The sequence below is a fragment of the Paramisgurnus dabryanus genome, chromosome 24 (assembly GCF_030506205.2).
Source record: "Paramisgurnus dabryanus chromosome 24, PD_genome_1.1, whole genome shotgun sequence".
NCBI classification, from domain to species: Eukaryota; Metazoa; Chordata; class Actinopteri; order Cypriniformes; family Cobitidae; genus Paramisgurnus; species Paramisgurnus dabryanus.
In genome coordinates, this window is record NC_133360.1 from 4,471,016 (window position 1) to 4,494,756 (window position 23,741).

The following is a 23,741-nucleotide window of genomic DNA, read 5'->3' on the forward strand; positions in this document are numbered from 1 at the left end:
TTTGATCACAGATGACAACCAGTGTTGGGGGTAATGCATTACAAGTAACTTGCATTACGTAATAATATTACTGTGAAAGTAACTCTAAAGTAACGAGTAAAGTAACGCATTACTTTTTAAATGTACACATTAATATTTGAGTTACTTTTTCAAAAAAGTAGTTTTTTGGTTTTATTAATTGATAAAAAAAACCCTGCAAAAGTAACTAAAAAGTAACATAAGCATTATTTCCATGAAAAATAACTGAGTAACACAATTAGTTACTTTTTTGTGAGTAACTTAATATTGTAATGCATTACTTTTAAAAGTAACTTTCCCCAACACTGATGACAACTACATCACTGATATCCTGTATTAAAGAGTTAATACACTGACTGAGTATTTAGTGAGTTGATATTGATATTTTATTAAAGTCATTTACCCATTAGATGAATTCTCACTGTTAGGAGATTCATAAAATTCATCATCTAGATGTTATAGTTGTGTTTATATTTATATACTGATAGAGAATCTGAAAGATTGAGTTAATAAACAGAAATTCATTTATGAGAATATGAGCTGATGTTTATAATCAGTAAATAAAACACTTAATAGATGATAATCACCTGAATTGATTTCATTTCTGTCTTTCTGTCTGTTGCTGTTACAGGTGAAACAAAAACACTGGAAGTGGATGAGTGGAAATCTGTTGATCTGAAGACTGAAGTTAAAGACATAAAGAGAGATGATGTGATAGAGTGGAGATTTGGAGAAACTCTCATAGCTAAAATCAACCTTGCAAACAAAAGCCCCACTACATATAATGATGATCTATTTCAAGATAAACTGAACTTGAATAATCAGACTGGAGATCTCAACATCAAAGACATCAGAGAGAAACACACTGGAGTTTATAAACTGAAGATCATCAGAGATGGAAAAACCATAGTCAGGAAATTCAGAGTGTTTGTCAGAGGTGAGTAACTGAAATCTTTGAGTGTAATAATGATTTTATGAACATCTGTACTCTGTTGACAGTATACAGTACTGTAGATGTTAGAGGGAAAATGCTGTGCATGCAACGTTAGCATTGCGAATGTGCTGCCACAAACGGCAAGTTTGGAAAACTCTGGTATGGTGTACCTGATTCTCAACCTTTGGATGTCTTTCACCACTTTAAGGGAGTTTGGGAACTTACAACAAATCACAAATGACAGGCAGGGCCAGATTAACACTTTGTTATACCCTGGGCAACAATATTCAAGGGCCCCATCATCTCGACCCCAGGATCACCATAATATGGTCATATACAGAATATATTACTGTATTATACAGTACATATACTCAATACTTCAAATTCTAACTGTCATCAGGTGTATTTTGATTTACAAATATTTAAATGCTCATACAAATGCACTACTATGTCCCCTATCAAATACCTTCACTCACATATGATGCTATGAAAACAAAACACATCAGCATCTGTATAATCTCCGGGCTGTAAAAGTAAACTGGCGGTGTAGAAAAGTCCTGGCTAATTTAGCTGAGTTGTGCTCGTCGTTGACGGAAGCTCACTTAACAGAACTTTTTAATTAATACACATTTTAGATGACCATGGATTAACTCTAATTTGCATAGTCATTGATATAAAAAGCCTATTTTTTGCATATACAAGCATTGTCTAAAAATGAAAATAGGCTTTTACTTAATTATTATTACAAGACCATCATAAAGCCTATATATTAGACACCCAAACCAAAGTGAAGAAAATGATTTTTAATTTGCAAGTCTGAACTGAACATCAACGCAGACATGATTTTCCTCACAGAAGTTTAAGATCATATAGGCTACATCTTGAACGTAGATATATAAATGAACACAGGGAAAGGAAGTTTAACACTGTGAAGCACAAGAAAACATGCTTGAAGGCAGCTAAAAACCATCAGGACATAAACACCGGCTTATTTTATTTTATTGGAGCCTTACCTCCAGATAATGGTTTGATGATTTAAATGTTGTTTACTCACATGTGCGTTGTGAACTCTCCGGATTTTATGTTGTGCACTGCTCCACTCGTTCACTTGCCACATGGTCGGTTTGTTTACAGTATTGCGTGAGCAGCTACACTGCAGGTTCGACTTCATTTGGCGCTAAGCAGACCTCTCGGTGACGTCAAAGTGCCGCGAGAGCGATTCTAAGCAGATTTCTCCATGTGATACCGAATCGCTCTCGCGCTACTGAGCTGTCACTCGTCTGTGGGTTCTCTGTTCCCCAGTCACTTTCGCGCCGCTAGTAATTTGATTTCATACGCCGGTCGGATCGCGCAGATACCTGCGTATCACGCAGACTACACCACTGTTTATACTTTACATTTTCTGCGTTTCTGATGTCCTTTTCCTTTTTTAATTTCCGCTTTGCGCTCCAACTTAGTTTCTCGTTTTTCCTGTTGTACCAATGCCTTGCGTCACGTAATGCTCGGCGAACCTTTGACCCACCTCATGCGGACTGACCAATGGGAGAGGGTCTTAACCTGAGGCCCGTCTCTTCATTGGTCAGTCCGCATGAGACTCAACCGCTCTCAACTCACGTTCAAAGTAATAGGCAGCGCAGCGTCTCTCTTTGCAGCGCAAAAGCCCGTGTTGACAGTTTGTTTAATATAAAGCGGCCAGCGGGATATTACCAGATACAGTATTTTGCTCGTGCCCTTGCTGTCCTGGGCCCTTTGGAGGTCTTGGGCCCCTGGGCAATTGCCCAGTTGCCCGTATGGTTAATCCGGCCCTGATGACAGGTTTTCTCGAGACAGTCCGAGCATGAAGATAAAGCTAATCTTGCATTATAGCAATGACGCTGGTAGTGACAATTCTCTCAGACCAATTTATTGATCTAGAGTGTTCTCACGTCACATTTTAGAATCAGCTCAGCCCGCTTGAAACCCCAGCCAAGATGGTAATAAAACAATATCGGGGACTACGTACTGTAACCAGTGGAAAAGCCCCCAAAAGTAAGCCGACCCTACCCAAACCATGGGGTACTATGCAATGTAAAAGCGCCATAACTAATAGTTACAGTATTGATTGGTGGAAGCAAGCAAAATATCTTGTGATGAAAGAAAATAAGAAAATATTATTTTATTCTTACAAAATCACCCTTTACAAGGCGTTCAGTTGAAGAATAAATTAAGATTAAGGAACTTGGACCAAATTGACCAACAGTAGTTAAGTTATTGCATTTGAGCTTAAATGTGTGCTCCACAACTTCTTTTGGCAAACTGAGTAGGCTAACGTTAGTTGTTGAATGGGCAGACCTTTTATGAACTTCAACTATGGTTTTATTGAAGTAGATATGTGGTCCGAAACACAAGTTAGATTTTTGGGCTAAATTAGACGGACCAAACAAAGACCAATTTCCAACGTCTTTTTTGGACTAAATGCGGGACATGACGGGCCAACTTGATTTAGCAAAAAAAAAAACGTCTAAATGACGTCATGTACTGGGTGGGTAATTCAATTCAGATTTGTACACGTTTTTGATATTTTAATCCCAATAGTATTTTATGACTTGATTTGTCATTTTTGCCTGATCAGCACAAAGGTTGCGTGTTTATCGCTTCTGCGGTCACTGCGAGAAAAAAATCATTAATTGATCAGCTTCATGTGATGTTAAACATGTGAAGTGATGGGCGATTTACATAACTGTTTTTACATTAAATTAGTCAGAGAGATGTTTCTGCGTGCTGTTTATAAATATCAGCGTTGGTATCTCACAACGTGTTTTAATAGTCACGTCACGCGGAAATAAATTAGTATCCTTACCTGCAGTTCCACAGTGTTTTCGCGACCTTTTAATAGGAGGAGAGAGATTGCTCCAGAGAAAATTATTGTTTTTATTGCTTTATTCCAAGTGTATCCACACAATGTGACATTATTGCACTAAAGTTTACATCCAAGAACGTGATCTTCAACGGGATTATCACTTCCGATTGGGATTCACAGACTCTTCGATTCACGAGCTAGGGAACTTATTTAGACACACAAAGAAGTTTAAAAACGTGCGTGTGTCCGTGTGTGCATGCTGCTTTTCTAGTCAGAAATGAGTGAATGGCTCCGTGTTTAAAGAAGCCCCACTCACTAATACTAAAATGACCAGTAAGTGGCAGAATGATACAAAACGGTTAAGCAGTTACTGTTATGTTATCAGTACAATATCGCATGCCTGGGAAGAGCTCTTAGCCTATAAGATTCAAGAACCAGAAAAAACTGTTGTATAATCGTGTTTAGATTTATATACTGATAGAGAATCTGAAAGATTGAGTTAATAAACAGAAACAGAATATGAGCTGATGTTTATAATCAGTAAATAAGACACTTAATAGATGAAAATCACCTGAATTGATTTCATTTCTGTCTTTCTGTTTCTGTCTGCTGCTGTTACAGGTAAAGTAGAAGTACTGCGAGTGAATGAAGAAGAATCTGTTGATCTGAAGACTGAAGTTACAGACATACAGAAAGTTGATCTGATAGAGTGGAGATTTGGAGATAAAGAAACTCCCATAGCTGAAATCAGTCCTGCCAACAAGATCTTTAGGACATCTGATAAAGGTTTATTTAGAGATAATCTGAAACTGAATCGTCAGACTGGAGATCTCACCATCAATGACATCAAATGGGAACACTCTGGAGTTTATACACTGAAGATCACCAGAGGAGGAAAAACATCATACAAGACAATATCTGTGTCTGTCAGATGTGAGTAACTGAAATGTTTCAGTCTCTCTTGTTTCCCTATTTCCTGATGTGTCATGTCCTGATTGGTTCCTTGTCTGCTTATACAGGTATAGTCCTCATGTTCCCATTATCTTTGTAAAGCTTTGTTCATCTGTATGTCTTTCTGTTTGGTCGGTTCATGTCATATTATAACATGATTTTTTTATTGTTTAGTTTTTAGTTATGTTTCTTTTAATAAAACTGCACTTGGCTTCTAAATTGCAAGCCTCTCAGTTGATTACTTTACAGAAAGCTTGACCTCAACCATGAACCCAGCAGTTGAATTTCTGAGGCTACGGCAGGGCAGTCACCCCATTGTGGATAATGTGGAAGGTTTCTAGATTTAAGCAATCAGGTAGAGTTCAGTTATGTTGCACTTATGGACAATTTTTTGTTTGGACTGAGTCATTCTATATCTAATTTAGTGCCACGCAATAACTCACACTGGACTTTAGAAAAGTACATTGACTATGCTTTGATGTTGAGTGGCTTTTTTTTAATGTGGAAACTGTGGAGGAGAAGCCCCATAGTCCCACACTGATTACCACACCACTGATTTTGGGGGAGGGTAAAAAGGGATGAGACCGAGAGCACAGATGATGTTGCCAAAGTGTCCGAACCATCACTCCACGGCCCAGGCCCACCATTGCTCCACGATCCAGGCCTGCCGTTGCTCTATGGTCCCGGCCCACCATTGATCCACAGAAGCACCACTCCTCCACGCCCCAGGACCGCCACTGCTTCACAGCCAAGTCCCGCCACTGCTTCTTGTCTGAGGCCTTCCACTGCTCCAAGGTCGACACCAGAGCCCTATGGTGTCAAGCCTGCCATGTAACCGCCAGTTCACATTATGCTTGTTTTGCCACAGCCAGCTCACATCATGCCTGCTCAGCCAGAGTCAGAGATCTGTCCCCTGCCTATAGTAATTATCATGTCAAAGCCTGCTCATGTCATACCTACTATTCACCCTAAGCCTGTTCATGTCAAGCCTGCCATGCTACAGCCTGTTCTCACCATGTCTGCCAAACCAGAGGATGTTCATGTTGCACCCACCATGCCTGATTTTGTTCCCAAAATGGCAGCTAAGCCTGATTCAGTTCTCAAGTTGGCTGCCACACCCAAGTCTGATCACAAGATGGCCACCATACCTGCTTTCCTAGTGAACCTCAGGACCAGGCAGCTGGTGTCGAGTCTGGAAGATACTCCACTGGTCTCAATAAGACGTTGTGTTTCCCAATTCCAGCCGTCTGTAGACCTGGCCGTTGCCACGTCTGTACTAGTTCCCAAGATGGCTGCCACCACTCCTGAACCAGTCCCCAAAATGGCTGCCACTACATCTGAATCTGTTCCCAAGATGGCTGCTTCCTTAAGTATTTTTGGGGGAGGGTAAAAAGGGATGAGACCGAGAGCACAGATGATGTTGCCAAAGTGTCCGAACCATCACTCCACGGCCCAGGCCCACCATTGCTCCACGATCCAGGCCTGCCGTTGCTCTACGGTCCAGGCCCACCATTGATCCACAGGAGCACCACTGCTCCACACCCCAGGACTGTCACTGCTTCTCAGCCAAGTCCCGCCACTGCTTCTTGTCTGAGGTCTTCCACTGTTCCAAGGTCGAGTTACACCACTGCCTCAATTGTCCTGGAACCCATGGACTTGTGTTTATGTTTTGGGACTATTAGTTAGTGGCTGCCTAGATCCGCCCATAGGGGGAGGGCTGTAATGGTTTGTCATGTATTCTTGTTTTGTAATGTCTTTTATTTTGAAAACTTGTCTTGCCATGTTGTCTCTTGTTTCCCTATGTCCTGGTGTGTTATGTCCTGATTGGTTCCTTGTCTGTTTATATAGCCATCATTTTCCCATTGTCTTTGTCATGCTTTGTTCATGTCTTTCTGTTTGGTGAGTTCATGCCATGCCATGTCATGCTTTTGTTTTTTGTTCATGTCAATTTTGTCATGTCAATCTGAAAGGTTGAGTTAATAAACATAAATTAATTTTAGAGAATATGCTGATGTTTATAATCAGTAAATAAGACACTTAACAGATGAAAATCAGCTAATTTGTTTTCATTTTTGCATTTCTGTCGGCTGCTGTTACAGGTGAAACAAAAATACTGGAAGTGGATGAGGGAAAATCTGCGGATCTGAAGACTGAAGTTACTGACATAAAGAAAAATAATGTGATAGAGTGGAGATTTGGAGAAACTCTTATAGCTAAAACCAATCCTGCCAACAAAAGCCCCAGTACACCTGACAAAGAAAAACTGAAGCTGAATGATCAGACTGGAGATCTCAACATTAATAACATCAGACAGAAACAAACTGGAGTTTATAAACTGAAGATCATCAGTGGTGGAAAAGCCTCAGTCAGGAGATTCTATGTGTCTGTCAGAGGTGAGTTAACACAAATCGTTCAGTGACAATATACTGGAGATGTATGAGTGATTAATGACTATTAACTTACAGTGGAGATCTTCACACTGTGTTTAACTCTGACTTATCATCTGTTTAAACCTTAAATTTTAACTGCAGATAAAGCAAATTTTTGAACTTGTTATTTTGAGACAACACATGCCAACTCTGTACATCATTTCAGATATTTGGTTGGTTTTATTATAACATTGTTACATACAGAACACAACAGAGAAAGTAATACAAGTGAGATGTTTATTAAAAGTTTTAAACAGAAACCAAGAGATGTAGTGGAAAAATAAAGGTGCAACTTAAATAATGTGGTGAGAGTGCATGGTGAAAGGTGGAATCAAATCTGATCGTGGGTGATGAGTGTGGGGAGAACCTAGCGTATCCGTTACAATACCCCCCTTACAGCCCGCTCCTGAGGGCCGCTGGTACCTCCGGCGCCGAGGTGGATGACCTCTTCCACGGGCAGTGGGCTTTTTGGGGTGGGCAGTATGGAATTCCCACAGAAGTTCCGGGTCCAAGATGTCATCGCTTGGGACCCAGGAACGTTCCTCTGGGTCAAATCCCTCCTAGTCGACAAGATATTTGAGGTGTCCACCCCGGTGCCAGGATGTTTCATACAGTGTACAAGCCGATATCCTCTTTGAGGGGGGCTTCCTCTCCAGGTTCTGTGTAGGAAGAAGAAGAAAAAGGTGAGTGAAATAACTTAAACTGGGAAAAGTAGAAGACGGAGTTGATTTGGTAGTGTGAAGGTAGCTGGAATTGGAACACTACCAGATTGACCTCCTTAACCATGGTGAATGGTCCAATACACCTTGGACTTAACTTCCTATAGGTGAGATGCATTCGGATGTTCTTGGTGGAGAGCCAAACTTTGTCTCCTACCTTGAATTGCTGGTGTTGGAGTGCAATGAACATCCGCCTTGCACTGTTGGGGCCTGACAGCCCCCTGCAGGTGATGGTGAACTGAGTCCAAGACCGCCTCACTTTCCTGTAACCAGTGCTGCACTAATGGAACTTCGAATGGTTCTTCCATCTACGGAAACATTGGTGGCTAGTAGCTGAGTATGCACTGGAACGGTGTGAGCCCGGTAGCTTGTTGACGTAGCGAGTTTGGTGCATACTCGGCCCACAGAAGAAACTGTCTCCAGGAGTTCTGGTGACTATGGCGGAGGGTTCAGAGGAAACGGCCGAATTCCAATTTCTGGGATATAACGTCTCCATCTGGCCGTTCGTTTGAGGGTGATATCTAGATGACACACTGATGGTCACATCTAGGAGCTTGAAAAATGACTTCCATACTCTAGAAATAAACGGAGGACCTCTGTCAGAAACAATATCTTTAGGTATTGCAAAGTATCAAAACAGGATTACTAATTCATGTGTGTTTGATTAGGGTTGAAACTAAGCTCTGCAGGACAGTGGCCCTCTTGTACCCAGGGTTATTCACTACTGGTCTACAGAGTTATGTGGCTTTGTTATCAATAGAATCGGATTTTGTAATGGGACATCCTTGTGGTTCTCAGGCAACCCGGTGAAACATTTTAAATCTCAGGGATCATGTCCTCACTGCAAATAACACTGTTGGGAAGGATGGACTCAGGAGGGTGTTGGTCATCTTCAGGTGAAAACATCCAAGAGAGAGCATCAGCCTTGCAATTCTTATTACCCAGGCGATAAGTGGATAAGTACTGAAGGTTCTTGTGATTAGTCAGCACGGTGAAGGGATGACATGCACTTTCTAGCCAATGTCTCTATTCTTCAAGAGCCAATTTTATTGCGAGGAGTTCCGCTGGACAAAACTACAAAAAATAGGCACATGGTGAAGATTGGATGGGTTCCCCTACTGCAGCTGTGATAGGACAGCTCTATCTCCTGTCGACGAAGCATCAACCTCAATCACAAAAGTTTTTTCTGGAACCTTCAGTTGTTGAAAAGCATGTTCAGACTCTGATGACCAGGTGAGGTGTTTGGGTTTACATTTTATAGCAGATGTTAATGGAGATAGGATGGCACTGAAATTATGGATGATAGTCGATACAGGGTCAGAGAACACAGTCTTTCCAGCATTAACAAGACCGACAAAGAGTGTGTGTTCTACTGCAACCTAAATAGTTTGATGAAAGTGCATGATGACCGTAATCAAAACTCAGGTGAAAGTGATCGTGGGTGATGAGTGTAGGGAGAACCTGGCGAATATGTTACAAACATTGATTTGGTCATATGTGACAACTACATCACTAATTATATTAAAGGTAGGGTAATAGATTTGATCCTGAAACATTTTTAGTTATGCTGGTTAAAAGTCTCCTCACATTCTGATAGCAATCACTGTGTTAAGTTGTTTAAATGTATTTGTAAAAATTTATGTCATATGTGAAAGGCGTAGGACCAAAAAATGTTCAACAAATCATAGATTTCGGTCCGAACGGACGTTTCCTTTTATGTCCCTCATACGTAAGCGTAATTTGAATTCCCACCGCGCAGCGAGTCCACGCAGATACCATACGTCATCGGCGCGTTCACGTGTGCTCTGTCTGTAAACAGCAAGAACAGCAAACTTTTCTGCTGAATTGACAACCTACACAGGAGCAACAAACCTAAATGCATCTTTTATAACAACAACAGCAAAAACTGTCTGGATCAGCAAGAGCAAAAACCCAAATTAACATCTGTAACTTTACTGCTTTACCACGAGATGCAAACAGCTACAGGAGGCAAAGGGTCTGAAAGGGTCGCTGCACTGTTTATTTTGGTAAGGTAGGTACGCGATATGTATGTACTGAGATGGATTCAGATATTCTACTTTGATGAAACATTGTGTTGCTTATGAAATTTGTGTTCGTTTTCCGGATTAGCATAACGATATAGTTACTACGTCTACACAATCGAACGTGTGCTTAAACTAATTCTGATGTAAACCAGTTGTTTATGTTGGTTATTTTGGAAGTGTTATTCACTTTGTACTGCAAAGTTTTCTCACTGGTGAATGAGACATGAGATGTGACCGTCTGATCTGTGCGTGTTCATGTGTTTGGAAAGAGGCGTGACTTTGGATGGGGATCGGGATTTCATTGCTAGGCGGCTACCGTTAGCATTGTTCAAAATGTGTTACCCTACCTTTAAAGGTGACATAGAATGATTGAACGGGGTATTTATCCTTGTTCTGTGATGTGACATGTAGACAAAAATGTTTTTGTTTGGGTCTGTAATGCCTTAGAAGCTTCCTAAAAACCTCTCTCAGATAGCTCTATTAGGGTGGGGGATTTTAAACAAGTGGTTTTGCACCTATTTGGCTCCCCCTACTGGCTTAACTTGCAATCTCATTACTGATTGGCTGACTTTGCTGCCACTCAAAAAATGTAGCCAATTATTTTAAAGTGGAGGGGCAGTGAGATGCCTGTGATGTCATAAGCATCACTTTTTTAGATTGGGTTGTTTTCTGGCTGACATTTCTAAAAGAGGAATTTCTATGAGACTGAGATGTTTAGCATGTATAGCACTTTTTGTATGTTTGTGAATGTGGGTAGACAACCATTATTCAACAAAGACAAGGTAAAATGGTTTTTCATTCTCTATCCCCTTTAAAGAGTGACTGAGTATTTAGTGAGTTAGTAACACCAATATTGAACACCTGATATTTTATTCAAGTCTTTTAGTCATTAGATGAATTCTCAGTTTTAGGAGATTCATAAAATTCATAATCTAGATGTTATACTAGTGTTTAGATTTGAATACTGAAAGATATTGAGTTAATAAACAGAAATTCATTCATGAGAACTTGAGCTGATGTTTATAATCAGTAAATAAGACACTTAATAGATGAAAATCATCCGAAATTGATTTAATCTGTATGTTTCTGTGGTCTTCTGTTACAGGTAATGTAGAAGAACTGCGAGTGAATGAAGAACAATCTGTTGATCTGAAGACTGAAGTTACTGACATAAAGGAAGGTGATCTGATAGAGTGGAGATTTGGAGATAAAGAAACTCCCATAGCTCAAATCAATCATTCCCTTAAAAGCTTCAGTACATCTGATAAAGGTCTATTCAGAGATAAACTGACGCTGAATCATCAAACTGGAGATCTCACCATCAAAGACATCAGATGGGAACACTCTGGGGTTTATAAACTGAAGATCACCAGAGGAGGAAAAACATCATACAAGACAATATCTGTGTCTGTCAGATGTGAGTTACTGAAATGTTTCAGTATAATAATGATTTTATGATCATCTGTACTCTGTTGACAGTATACTGTAGATGTAAGAGTGATTTATGACTATTAACTTACAGTGGAGATTTTCACACTGTGTTTAACTCTGACTTATCTTCTGTTTAAACCTGATTTTAACTACAGATAAACCAACTTTTACACTTGTCATTTTGAAAGGGTTAACTGAGACAACACATCTGTACATCATTTCAAATATTTGGTCAGTTTTATAATAACATTGATTTAAAAATAAATTACAACTACATCACTGAAGAGTTAATACACTGACTGAGTATTTAGTTACTTGGTAACACCAACATTTAACAGCTGATATTTTATTAAAGTCATTTACCCATTAGTTGTATTTTCACTGTTAGGAGATTCATAAAATTCATCATCTAGATTATTATAGTTGTGTTTACATTTATATACTGATAGAGAATCTGAAAGATTGAGTTAATAAACAGAAATTAATTTATGAGAATATGAGCTGATGTTTATAATCAGTAAGACATTTAATAGATAAAAATCACCAGAATTGATTTCATTTCTGTGTTTCTGTTTCTGTCTGCTGCTGTTACAGGTGAAACAAAAACACTGGAAGTGGATGAGGGGAAATCTGTTGATCTGAAGGCTGAAGTTGAAAACATAAAGACAGGTGATGTGATAGAGTGGACATTTGAAGAAACTCTCATAGCCACAATCAACCATGCAAACAAAAGCCCCATTACATATGATGATCTATTCAAAGATAAATTGAATCTGAATCGAGAAACTGGAGATCTCACCATCAATAACATCAGACAGAAACACACTGGAGATTATACACTGAAGATCACCAGAGATGGAGAAACCTCAGACAGGAGTTTCAGAGTGTTTGTAAGAGGTGAGCAACTGAAATCTTTCAGTGTAATAATGATTTTATGATCATCTGTACTCTGTTGACAGTATAATGTAGATGTAAAAGTGATCTGGATCTGGATGACACACTGATGGTCACATCTAGGAGCTTGAAATGACTTCCATACTCTAGAATTATACTGAGGACCTCTGTCAGAAATAATATCTTCAGGTATTCCAAAGTATTGAAACACATGTTGAAAAAGCAACTCAGCACTCTCCATTGCAGTGTGTAAACCCTTAAGGGGAATGAGTCTGATCATTTTTTAGGAACTGATCCACTATTATAAATATGCATGTGTTACCTTGTGATGCCGGGCGGTTCATGGCAAAGTCAACTTCTAGATGTGACCAGGGGCGACAAGGGAGAGGACGACGTTTTCCAGTTGGAGGATGACGAGGGGATTTGGAGATGGCACAATCCTTGCATCCATTCACAAACCTTCTGATGTTCTGTGCCATGTTGGGCCAACAGAAGCTGTGTTTGAGCAGTGAGAGGGTTTGCTGGATGCTGGGGTGACCAGTGTCTACAGAGTTATGTGCCTTTGTTATCAACAGAGTCTGATGGTGTAATGGTACATACTTGTGGTTCTCGGGGCAACTCAGTGGAACATTTTGAATCTCAGGGATCATGTCCTCCTCACTCACTGCGATGGGATATTGAAATCACTCTCCGGAAGGATGGACTCAGGAGGGTGTTGGTCATCTTCAGTTGAAAACATTCGAGAGAGAGCATCAGCCTTGCAATTCTTATTACCCGTGTGATAAGTGGATCTTGTGATCAGTCAGCATGTGAAGGGATGACGTGCACCTTCTAGCCAATGTCTACATTCTTCAAGAACCAGTTTTATTACTAGGAGTTTACGGTTACCGATATTGTAGTTGGCTTCGCCGGGTTAAATTTGTACAAAAAATAGGCACATGGATGAAGATTGGATGGGTTCCCCTAGTTCTGTGATAGGACAGCTCTATCTTTTGACGACGAAGCATCAACCTCAACCACAAAAGTTTTTTTTGGGATTTGGGTGAACTAAGACAGATGCCGTACAAAAGGCACTCTTCAGTTGTTGAAAAGCATGTTCAGCCGCTAATGACAAGGTGATGTGTTTGGGTTTACCTTTCAGAGCAGATGTTAATGGAGATAGGATGGCACTGAAATTTTGGAATAAACAGCGATAGAAGTCTGCAAATCCAAGAAACTTTTGCAGTTCTTTAATGGTGGTTGGAGTCGGCCAGTTGGTTATCATGTCAACATTCCTCTCGTCCATACCCGCACCATTTTCTGAGACCTTATACCCCAGAAATTGGATGCTGGCTTGGTGGAATTCGCTTTTTTCTGCTTTCAGGAAAAGAGTTTTCTGATGTATCTGCTTCAGAACCTCTTTGACATGATTTATGTGTTCAGCAGGGTCACTGGAATAAATCAAAATATCCTTAATGTAAATCAACACGTACGATTCAGTAGGTTTTGGAAGATGGCATGTATAAAATCCTGGAAGACTGAGGGGGCGTTGACCAATCCATACGGCATGGAATGAATTAGAGCAGAGACTACGAGCAAGGCCTTCTCGTCCTACATCAGTTTCTAAAGGCGCTTTTCCATTGCATAGTACCCCACGGTTTAGTTTAGTTTGGGTCGGGTCAGCTCACCTCACTTTGGCGTGGTTAGCTTTTCCATCGAGTTTAGTATCACTTCGGAGTGGGAGGGATTATAGGCGTGTCGTTATATTTACGCTGCCTACTGCTGTGACATCATACACGTGAGAGCGTTGTTGAACATTCCCATACATTCATTTATTTATCAGTCTGCCACAAAATTAACATTGGCCACCACAAATAGATGTTTGCACATCGCGTTTATAACTAACTCTGTCTTACATGACAGTTTCTGTTCAAACACCCGACCCGTGGCGTCAGTCGACGGCGCTCCGCTGAGCCTCATTCAAGTTGCATTTAAGCATATATAATGCGGACGTGCACGTCGCGAATGTGCCGCCACAAACTGCAAGTCTGGAAAAAACTGTTATTGTGTCCCGGATTCTCAACCTGCGGATGTTTTTCATCGCTAAAAGGGTGTTTGGAAACTTATAGCAGAACACAGATAACAACATGTTTGCTTGAGACAGCGCAAGCTAGCAGTAAGCTAAAGCTAATATTTACATTATAGCGATGACGTGACGATTCTCTCAGACCAATCAGTGATCTACAGTGTTTTCGCGTCACGTTTGGTATCAGCTCGGGTCGCTTGGAACCCCAACCGAGGTGGTACGAAAAAAAGTATCGGGTACTACGTACTGCACCCAATGGAAAAGCTCCCAAAAGTAAGCTGACTCGACCCAAACTAAACTAAACCGTGGGGTACTATGCAATGGAAAAGCGCCATAACCTTACAAATGTGCTTTAAGAAGAATTGTCAAACATTCCCATAAACACAATGCTAAACCTTGTAGAAAGACTCCCAAGAAGAGTTGAAGCTTTTATAACTGCAAAGGGTGCCGGGTCAAATCCATATTAAACCCTATGCATTAAGAATGGGATGTCATTCAGGTTCATGTGTATATAAATATGTGCTGATGTTTATAATCAGTAAATCTGGCCCTTAATAGATGAAAATCATCTGAATTTATTCAATTTCTGTGTTTCTGTCGGCTGCTTTTACAGGTAATGTAGAAGAACTGCGAGTGAATGAAGAAGAATCTGTCAATCTAAAGACTGAAGTTACTGAAATACAGAAAGATGATGTGATAGAGTGGAGATTTGGAGATAAAGAAACTCTCATAGCTCAAATCAATCCTGCCCTCAAAAGCCCCAGTACATCTGATAAAGGTCTATTCAGAGATAAACTGAAGCTGAATCCTCAGACTGGAGATCTCAACATCAAAGACATCAGATGGGAACACACAGGAGTTTATAAACTGAAGATCACCAGAGGAGGCAAAACATCATACAAGACAATATCTGTGTCTGTCAGATGTGAGTTACTGAAATGTTTCAGTGTAATAATGATTTTATGATCATCTGTACTCTGTTGACAGTAAACTGTAGATGTAAGAGTGATTTATGACTATTAACTTACACTGGAGATTTTCACACTGTGTTTAACTCTGACTTATCTTCTGTTTAAACCTGATTTTAACTGCAGCTAAACCAACTTTTACACTTGTCATTTTGAAAGGGTTAACTGAGACAACACATCTGTACATCATTTCAAATATTTGGGCAGTTTTATAATAACATTGATTTAAAAATAAATAACAACTACATCACTGAAGAGTTAATACACTGACTGAGTATTTAGTGAATTATTATCATCAATATTAAACAGCTGATATTTTATTAAAGTCTTTATCCATTAGTTGTATTTTTACTTTTAGGAGATTCATAAAATTCATCATCTAGATGTTATAGTTGTGTTCATATTTATATACTGATAAAGAATATGAAAGATTGAGTTAATAAACAGAAATTAATTTATGAGAATATGAGATAATGTTTATAATCAGGAAATAAGACACTTAATAGATGAAAATCACCTGAATTGATTTCATTTCTGTCTTTCTGTTTCTGTCTGCTGCTGTTACAGGTGAAACAAAAACACTGGAAGTGGATGAAGGGAAATCTGCTGATCTGAAGACTGAAGTTAAAGACATAAAGAGAGATGATGTGATAGAGTGGAGATTTGGAGAAACTCTCATAGCCAAAATCAACCCTGCAAACAATATCTTCAGTACATATGATGATGATCTATTCAGAGGTAAACTGGAGCTGAATCATCAGACTGGAGATCTCAACATCAATAACATCAGACAGGAACACACTGGAGTTTATAAACTGAAGATCATCAGAGATGGAGAAACCTCAGACAGGAGTTTCAGTGTGTTTGTCAGAGGTGAGTAACTTAAATATTTCAGTGTAATAATGATTTTATTATCATCTGTACTTTGTTGACAGTATACTGTAGATGTAAGAGTGATCTGGAAAACACACTGAGGGTCACATCTAGGAGCTTAAAAACAACGTCCATACTCTAGAAATAAACTGAGGACCTCTGTCAGAAACAATATCTTCAGGTATTCCAAAGTATCAAAACATGTTGGAAAAGCAACTTGGCACTTTCCATTGCAGTGTGTAAACCCTTAAGGGGATTGAATCTGATCATTTTTGAGAACCTGTCCACTATAATAAATATGCATGTGTTACCTTGTGATGCCGGTTCATGGCAAAGTCAACTCCTAGATGTGACCAGGGGCAACAAGGGATTGGGAGAGGACAAAGTTTTCCAGTTGGAGGATGACGAGGGGATTTAGAGATGGCACAATCCCTGCATCCACTCACAAACCTTCTGATGTCCTGTGCCATGTTGGGCTGACAGAAGCGGTGTTTGAGCAGTGAGAGTGTTTGCTGGATGCTGGGGTGACCAGTGTCTACAGAGTTATGTGCCTTTGTTATCAACAGAATCTGATGGTGTAATGGTACATACCTGTGGTTCTCGGGGCATGCGGTGGAACATTTTGAATCTTAGGGGTCTTGTCCTCCTCACTCACTGCAATGGGACATACAAAAACACTCTCTGGAAGGATGGACTCCAGAGGGTGTTGGTCATCTTCAGTTGAAAACATTCAAGAGAGAGCATCAGCCTTGCAATTCTTATTACCCGGGCGATAAATGGATCTTGTGATCAGGTTTCCCTACTGCTGTGGACAGCTCCATCTCCTGTCACTGAAGCATCAACCTCAATCACAAAAGGTTTTTCTAGATTTGGGTGAACTAACACAGGTGCCGTACAAAAGGCACTCATCAGTTGTTGAAAAGCATGTTCAGCCTCTAATGACCAGGTGAAGTGTTTGGGTTTACCTTTCAGAGCAGATGTTAATGGAAATAGGATGGCACAGAAATTATGGATGAAACAGCGATAGAAGTCTGCAAATCCAAGAAACTTTTGCAGTTCTTTGATGGTGGTTGGAGTCGGCCAGTTGGTTATTGTGTCAACTTTCCTCTCGTCCATACTCGCACCTTTTTCTGAGACGTTATACCCTAGAAATTGGATACTGGCTTGATGGAATTCGCTTTTTTCTGCTTTCAGGAAAAGAGTTTTCTGATGTGCTGCTTCAGAACTTCTTTGACATGATGTATGTGTTCAGCAGGGTCACTGGAATAAATCAAAATATCGTCAATGTAAATCAAGACTGGGGGGGCGTTGACCAATCCATATGGCATGACCAAATATTCATATTGGCCGGTAGGGGTTACAAAACCTATTTTCCAATCATCTCTACTGCGGATCCGGATTAGATTTTATGCACTTTGTAAATCGAGTTTTGTGAAGATTTTGGCACCTCTAAGTTGTTCCAAGGCTGATGGGACGAGAGGAAGGGGGTATTGAAACTTCTTGTTGATCTTATTTAATGGCCGGTAGCCAATACAGGGTCGGAGAACAACGTCTTTCCAGCATTAACAAGACCGAACAAAAAGTGTGTATTCTATTGCAACGTAAATAGTGTGGTGAGAGTGCGTGGTGACAGTAATCAAAACTCAGGTGAAAGTGATCGTGGGTGATGAGGGCGGGGAGAACCTGGCGAATCCGTTACCAACACTGATTTGGTCATATGTGACAACTACATCACTGATATCTTATATTAAAAGAGTTAATACACTGACTGAGTATTTAGTGAGTTAGTAACACCAATATTGAACAGCTGATATTTTATTCAAGTAATTTAGCCATTAGATGAATTCTTACTTTTAGAAGATTCATTAAATTCATCTTCTAGATGTTATAGTTGTGTTTAGATTTGAATACTGATAGATATTGAGATTATAAACAGAAATTCATTCATGAGAACATGAGCTGATGTTTAAAATCAGTAAATAAGACACTTAATAGATTAAAATCATCTAAATTTATTTAATTTTATGTTTCTGTCATCTGCTGTTACAGGTGATGTAGAAGTACTGCGAGTGAATGAAGAAGAATCTGTCGATCTGAAGACTGAAGTTACTGACATAAAGAAAGTTGATCTGATAGAGTGGAGATTTGGAGATAAAGAAACTCCCATAGCTGAAATCAATCCTGCCAACAATATCTTCAGGTTATCTGATAAAGGTCTATTCAGAGATAAACTGAAGCTGAATCATCAGACTGGAGATCTCACCATCAGTGACATCAGATGGGAACACACAGGAGTTTATAAACTGAAGATCATCAGAGGAGGAAAAACATCATACAAGACAATATCTGTGTCTGTCAGATGTGAGTAACTGAAATGTTTCAGTGTAATAATGATTTTATTATCATCTGTACTCTGTTGACAGTATACTGTAGATGTAAGAGGGATTTATGACTATTAACTCAGAGTGGAGATTTTCACACTGTGTTTAAATCTAACTTCTGTTTCAACCTGATTTTACTGCAGGTACAGTAGCCTAAATCAATATACTTGTCATATTGAAAGGGTTAACTGAGACAACACATCTGTACATCATTTCAGATATTTGATGGGTTTTATAAAAACATTGATTTAGACATACATGACAACTACATCACTGATATCTCACATAGAGTTTAATACACTGACTAAATATTTATTGAGTTAGTAGCACCAATATTAAAGGTAGCGTATTTCATGATCACATTTTTCAACTTTAGTTCACAATTTTAGTTAGTGTGTATGGTTGCTGTTAAAGCATAAAAAATGCCTGCAAAATTAATCTTAAAGTTTACTGCCAGGCGACAGAATTCGCCTTTCAAAGCCTACAGCCTACACTTTGGACTACAGCCCTCTACTTCCTGCTTTAAAAACGTCAATATAAAAGTTTTTGACTAAACTCCGCCCACAGGAATATGTCAGTCGCCAGCTAAGCTCAAACTGTTCTGGCTAAGCTAAGCTGCTATCGAATCACAACACACTAAACAAACTACACAATCAGAACTCGATACATCTTTCTGAAGGAGGGACTTCAAAGAACAAGAAAGACGTCAGCCCGTTTTTAGGACAGTGAAAACAGTAGTATAGAAATTAGTAAATTGTGTGAAAAATACCGCGTTTTTACACATGAAACATGAACACATGTTATATTGCACACTATCAAAGCTTCAAAAACACAGAAAAATTGGACCTTTAAAGACATTTACCCATTAAAATTCATCATCTAGATGTTATAGTTGTGTTTATATTTATATACTGATAGAGAATCTGAAAGATTGAATTAATAAACAGAAATTCATTCATGAGAATATGAGCTGATGTTTATTATCAGTAAATAAGACACTTAATAGATGAAAATCACCTGAATTGATTTCATTTCTGTCTTTCTGTCTGTTGTTACAGGTGAAACAAAAACACTGGAAGTGGATGAGGGGAAATCTGTTGATCTGAAGACTGACGTTACTGACATACAGAGAGTTGAGAAGATAGAGTGGAGATTTGGAGATAAAGAAACTCTCATAGCTGAAATCAATCCTGCAAACAAGATCTTCAGGACATCTGATGATGATCTATTCAGAGATAAACTGAAGCTGAATCATCAGACTGGAGATCTCAACATTAGTGGCATCAGAGAGAAACACACTGGAGTTTATAAACTGAAGATCATCAGAGATGGAGAAACATCAGACAGGAGATTCATAGTGTTTGTCAAAGGTGAGTAACTGAAATGTTTCACTGTAATAGTGATTTTATTAACTATAATAATAATCTGTACTCTGTTGACAGTATATTGTCAGATTTTAGTGGAGATTTTCAAACTGTGTTTAACTTATCTTTTGTTAAAACCTTTTCTTATCTGACGATTCTAAGAAACTCTCTGCTACTGAACACTTTTAACTACACTTTATTAATATCTGTGAATCAATATATTTAATAAGCATTTCATTTACAAATGACAACACAGCAGTTTCTTAATTCTTTAAACCGTTGTACATGACTTATCAAGCTGTTTACAAAAATCATTTTGTCACGTTTATAATTCATCTCATTTAACCTGTTGTGAACAAAATGACCTGTGTGCTGTTTTAAGTGACTGAAAAGAAAAACTTGAATAATATATCCACTTAATGCAACAACACTTCACTATTTGCATTGCATCTGTTTCTCATGTACTAGATGAATGATTTACTTCTTTCTTATTTTGAACTATTAGAATACAAACAAGAACTGTCTTTCATTCAGACTAAATCATCTGATGTTGTGCTCCTTCACTGTTTGTACTGCTTTATTTGCTCTTAAATTGCAGGAGGAAGCTAGAGTCAGTATAGTGTCAATCTGGTTACCTGGTTTTAGCTTGTTTAATCTCCTCCTCCCAGCCTGACCAACAAAGACCAGCATGACCAGCTAAAACGTGTTCAAAACTAAAGCCAACCTGTAAAAAGTAGCTTAACCAGGCTGACAGACCAACTAAAATTTCTTTACAAAGTAGTATTAAGATTGCATGAAGGCTTAAATAGAGATTGTGATCTTTTAAAGATTAATTGCAGCTTTTAACTGCGTGTAGAGCAACATTTCACACTTGAGTTGTGAAACAAGTCTAAGTGCAGTTAGCCCAGATTCATCATGGCAAATATTTACAGTGTGAAACAATGCAATGTTAGACTGTAACGGATAACAACCAAACATATTGTTCCTTAATGTGATACATTTTTTTTGTGTTCCCATTTGATGTCTAGAAAATGAATCTCACAGTAACACAGATGCAGTAAAACATCATATTTACTGTAGTGTAGTAGTGATTTTACCTCTCATCTCTTTCTTACAGGTATTGAGAAAGAAGATTCAAAGGAGAAGACAGGAAATGATTTAGAGGTGAAGACAGAAATCAATTCAGAGAAGACAGAAAACAAATGAGAGGTAAAGACAGGAAACGTTTCAGAGGAGCAGATAGAAAACAATTCAAACGAGAAGACAGAAAAAGATTTAAAGATTTAAATGATGCTCAATGAATTTGACTGTCACCTGCAATAGGCGGTCAACCTTTCGCCGTGAGCTTGATTGACATGCGACCTAACCAATCATAATACTGATATTATTACCATTCACAACTTTTGTCCAAAAGACAAACCACAGAGTTTATTTAAACCTTATGCACGCTACACAATTTTAAATAGTTCTTCGTGATTGTCTCTCATCACAGCACTGTAAACTGATATTAGGTCATTAATGCCATGTCACATTGTGGAGTTGTCATTCTGACAATAAAAACTTTATAGGCTAAAGAAGACTCGTCTGGAGTTATACCTCCACAGTGCAGGACTTCATCCCTAAATGTCTGTTAGTGCCAGAATTTGATCAGAGGTTAAATTTGACAGTAATGGTCATGATCACTGTTTTCCTGTTCCCTAAACCTGCAGTTCCAACACCCACACATACAACGACTGATTGAAACATTGACACAAGAACTGACATTACATCGTGTAGCCAATCAGCAGTAAGGGGCGTGTCTACTAACTGACATCATTGCCTGGGTTGTGTATGTGTGGGGTGGGTCTATCAAAAGAAGGTCCAGATTCTATTGTAGTAGGGGCGTGTTTGTTTAGGTGATTTCAAATGTCAACATTGGCTTTTAAAGATCATGCACCCCACCTTTAAGACTAAATGCGCAGGCGAACTAGTGAAAGATTTTTATCACTGCTGCTTCCTCTCTAAACAACTTTTGATTTTATCTGTCATCTCTGTTTCTTACAGCGTCCAAATGAGGAGATTCAGTGAGGAAGAGCGGAGAAGATTTAGTGGAGACAGAGATTCAGACATTATTGACTAATAACAGTCAGCAGCAGTGATCTTCCTTCAGTTTAACCTCATCAACATTACAAACACATCAGCATCATTACCCTCATATCAATGAGTTTAAATAATACACCTGTGTGTGCTCATCATGAACCAGAGGAAATGACTTCCTTTTGATTTGCAGATACATTTAAACATTTCAATAGCTTGAATAAATTAAGTTAATAGAAAGGTAAGTATATTATACATATAATAAAAGTTAAGTAAATTATAAAGTGATTGAACACATTTGTTGTTAACGCTGATCTACAAACAACAAACTACTATAAACTTTGATATTTATGTTTTAACATAAATAATATCTGTAGATCCAATCATTGTGTGCTGCATGTATTATTTGCTGTTTCATGTAACTTTACCAGTGTTATAAAAACAAATACCTAAATACCTAACGTATATCTAACAGATCTGATTGATGTTTGTATATTTGTTGATATTAGCTGACATCAAATGTCCCTCTCCCTGTGTCCTAGTATTCATACTTTACTCATATACAGTATGCAAAACGATGAGTGTTTAAATGAGTAAATGTGAATCTGCAGATAAAACTGTGTTTTATTTGTTAAACTGATGATCTGCGGATCTTCACTTATAGTTAGTGTCTAACCAGTGGTCAGTTTTCTATCCCATAATGCCACAGGGGCAGAGGAGACATCAGATTCATGAAATAAAACATAAATAAATCTGTAAACTTGAATCATTTGAGGGGTTTTCTAGTCTAGTTGTGTTTCTGATGCTATGTGATGCTAGCAGCAGCTTTAGGTTTAATTTCTCTCTCATTAGTTTATCAGTGAATATTAACATATATAGTCGTGCATAAATGCTTTTATGTTCAAATGTAAGAGCTACATGTAACAAAAACATCATTCCTGTGGTTAAATTGCTCTGATCAACTTATTTTTAACATATATGTATTGATACTAAACACCTGTGTACCCTAAGCATGACCTTTATTGAGAAGTAAATAGTGTTGATACTCTGTAAAGTACAGATTCAGCTCATGTAGCTCAAGTGTCTCAGTCTAAAGGGATAAAGTGTTTGTGTTGAAGAATAAAGAAATCAGACTTTAATGAATCAGTGTTATATTGACTGATAGATTATGTGTTATGTGTTAGACTGGTTTGATTTTATGAAGGTTTTCACCAAGTCACTAAATTATTTTAGCTTTTTTTTAAAGCTTTGCCAAATGTTTATATTCTAAACTATGTGACTTGTTTTATTATCATTGTAACAAATAGTAAACAACTACAAATATTCATTTTGTTATTATATATTAATATTGTTTGTGTCATAGAGACTTTGTCTCAGAGAATGTTAATCTAATGTCTGAAATTTTAATTCAATGCAGACTGAATCTGTACATGCATTATACAATCTTTTTGCTCTGCATGATGCATAGATTTATAGCACTTAATTCAAAGCTTGCACTAAACCAAATAATCTCTGTCTAGTTACTTTTCTCTGAACAGTGTATTGTAACAGCTTTCATATGACAAATCACGTATGTTATATCCTCATGTTGTTAAATAAACGCATCTGATAAATGTCACATTGCTGTTTTATTTATGTGAGACATTTTATAGAAATAATCTCACTTTTAGTAATTTTTACACTATGATTTGTCTGTGTGATTATGTAATTTTGTAGTTTTACAGTCTGAATGTACATAAAATTAAGTAACTTGG

At 38.4% G+C, this 23,741-nt stretch overlaps 1 protein-coding gene across 10 annotated transcripts in view; it reads left to right on the plus strand.

Annotated features, from left to right (window-relative positions):
• LOC135721219 (uncharacterized) overlaps positions 1-23,605 on the plus strand; it is a 72,124-nt gene extending 48,519 nt beyond the window's left edge. For 7 of the 10 annotated variants that reach the window (XM_073813590.1, XM_073813589.1, XM_073813585.1 and 4 more), the window contains 11 exons: positions 650-955; positions 4,413-4,724; positions 6,842-7,135; positions 11,041-11,352; positions 11,961-12,263; positions 14,939-15,250; positions 15,861-16,166; positions 18,216-18,527; positions 19,606-19,917; positions 21,029-21,120; positions 21,955-23,605. In XM_073813590.1, coding sequence (XP_073669691.1) covers positions 650-955; positions 4,413-4,724; positions 6,842-7,135; positions 11,041-11,352; positions 11,961-12,263; positions 14,939-15,250; positions 15,861-16,166; positions 18,216-18,527; positions 19,606-19,917; positions 21,029-21,117 — 2,858 coding nt within the window. In that variant the 3' untranslated portion in view covers positions 21,118-21,120; positions 21,955-23,605. The remainder of the gene's footprint in view (positions 1-649; positions 956-4,412; positions 4,725-6,841; positions 7,136-11,040; positions 11,353-11,960; positions 12,264-14,938; positions 15,251-15,860; positions 16,167-18,215; positions 18,528-19,605; positions 19,918-21,028; positions 21,121-21,954) is intronic. The other 3 variants (XM_073813586.1, XM_073813587.1, XM_073813591.1) reach the window with 3 other exon arrangements.
• Positions 23,606-23,741: the final 136 nt, after the last annotated feature.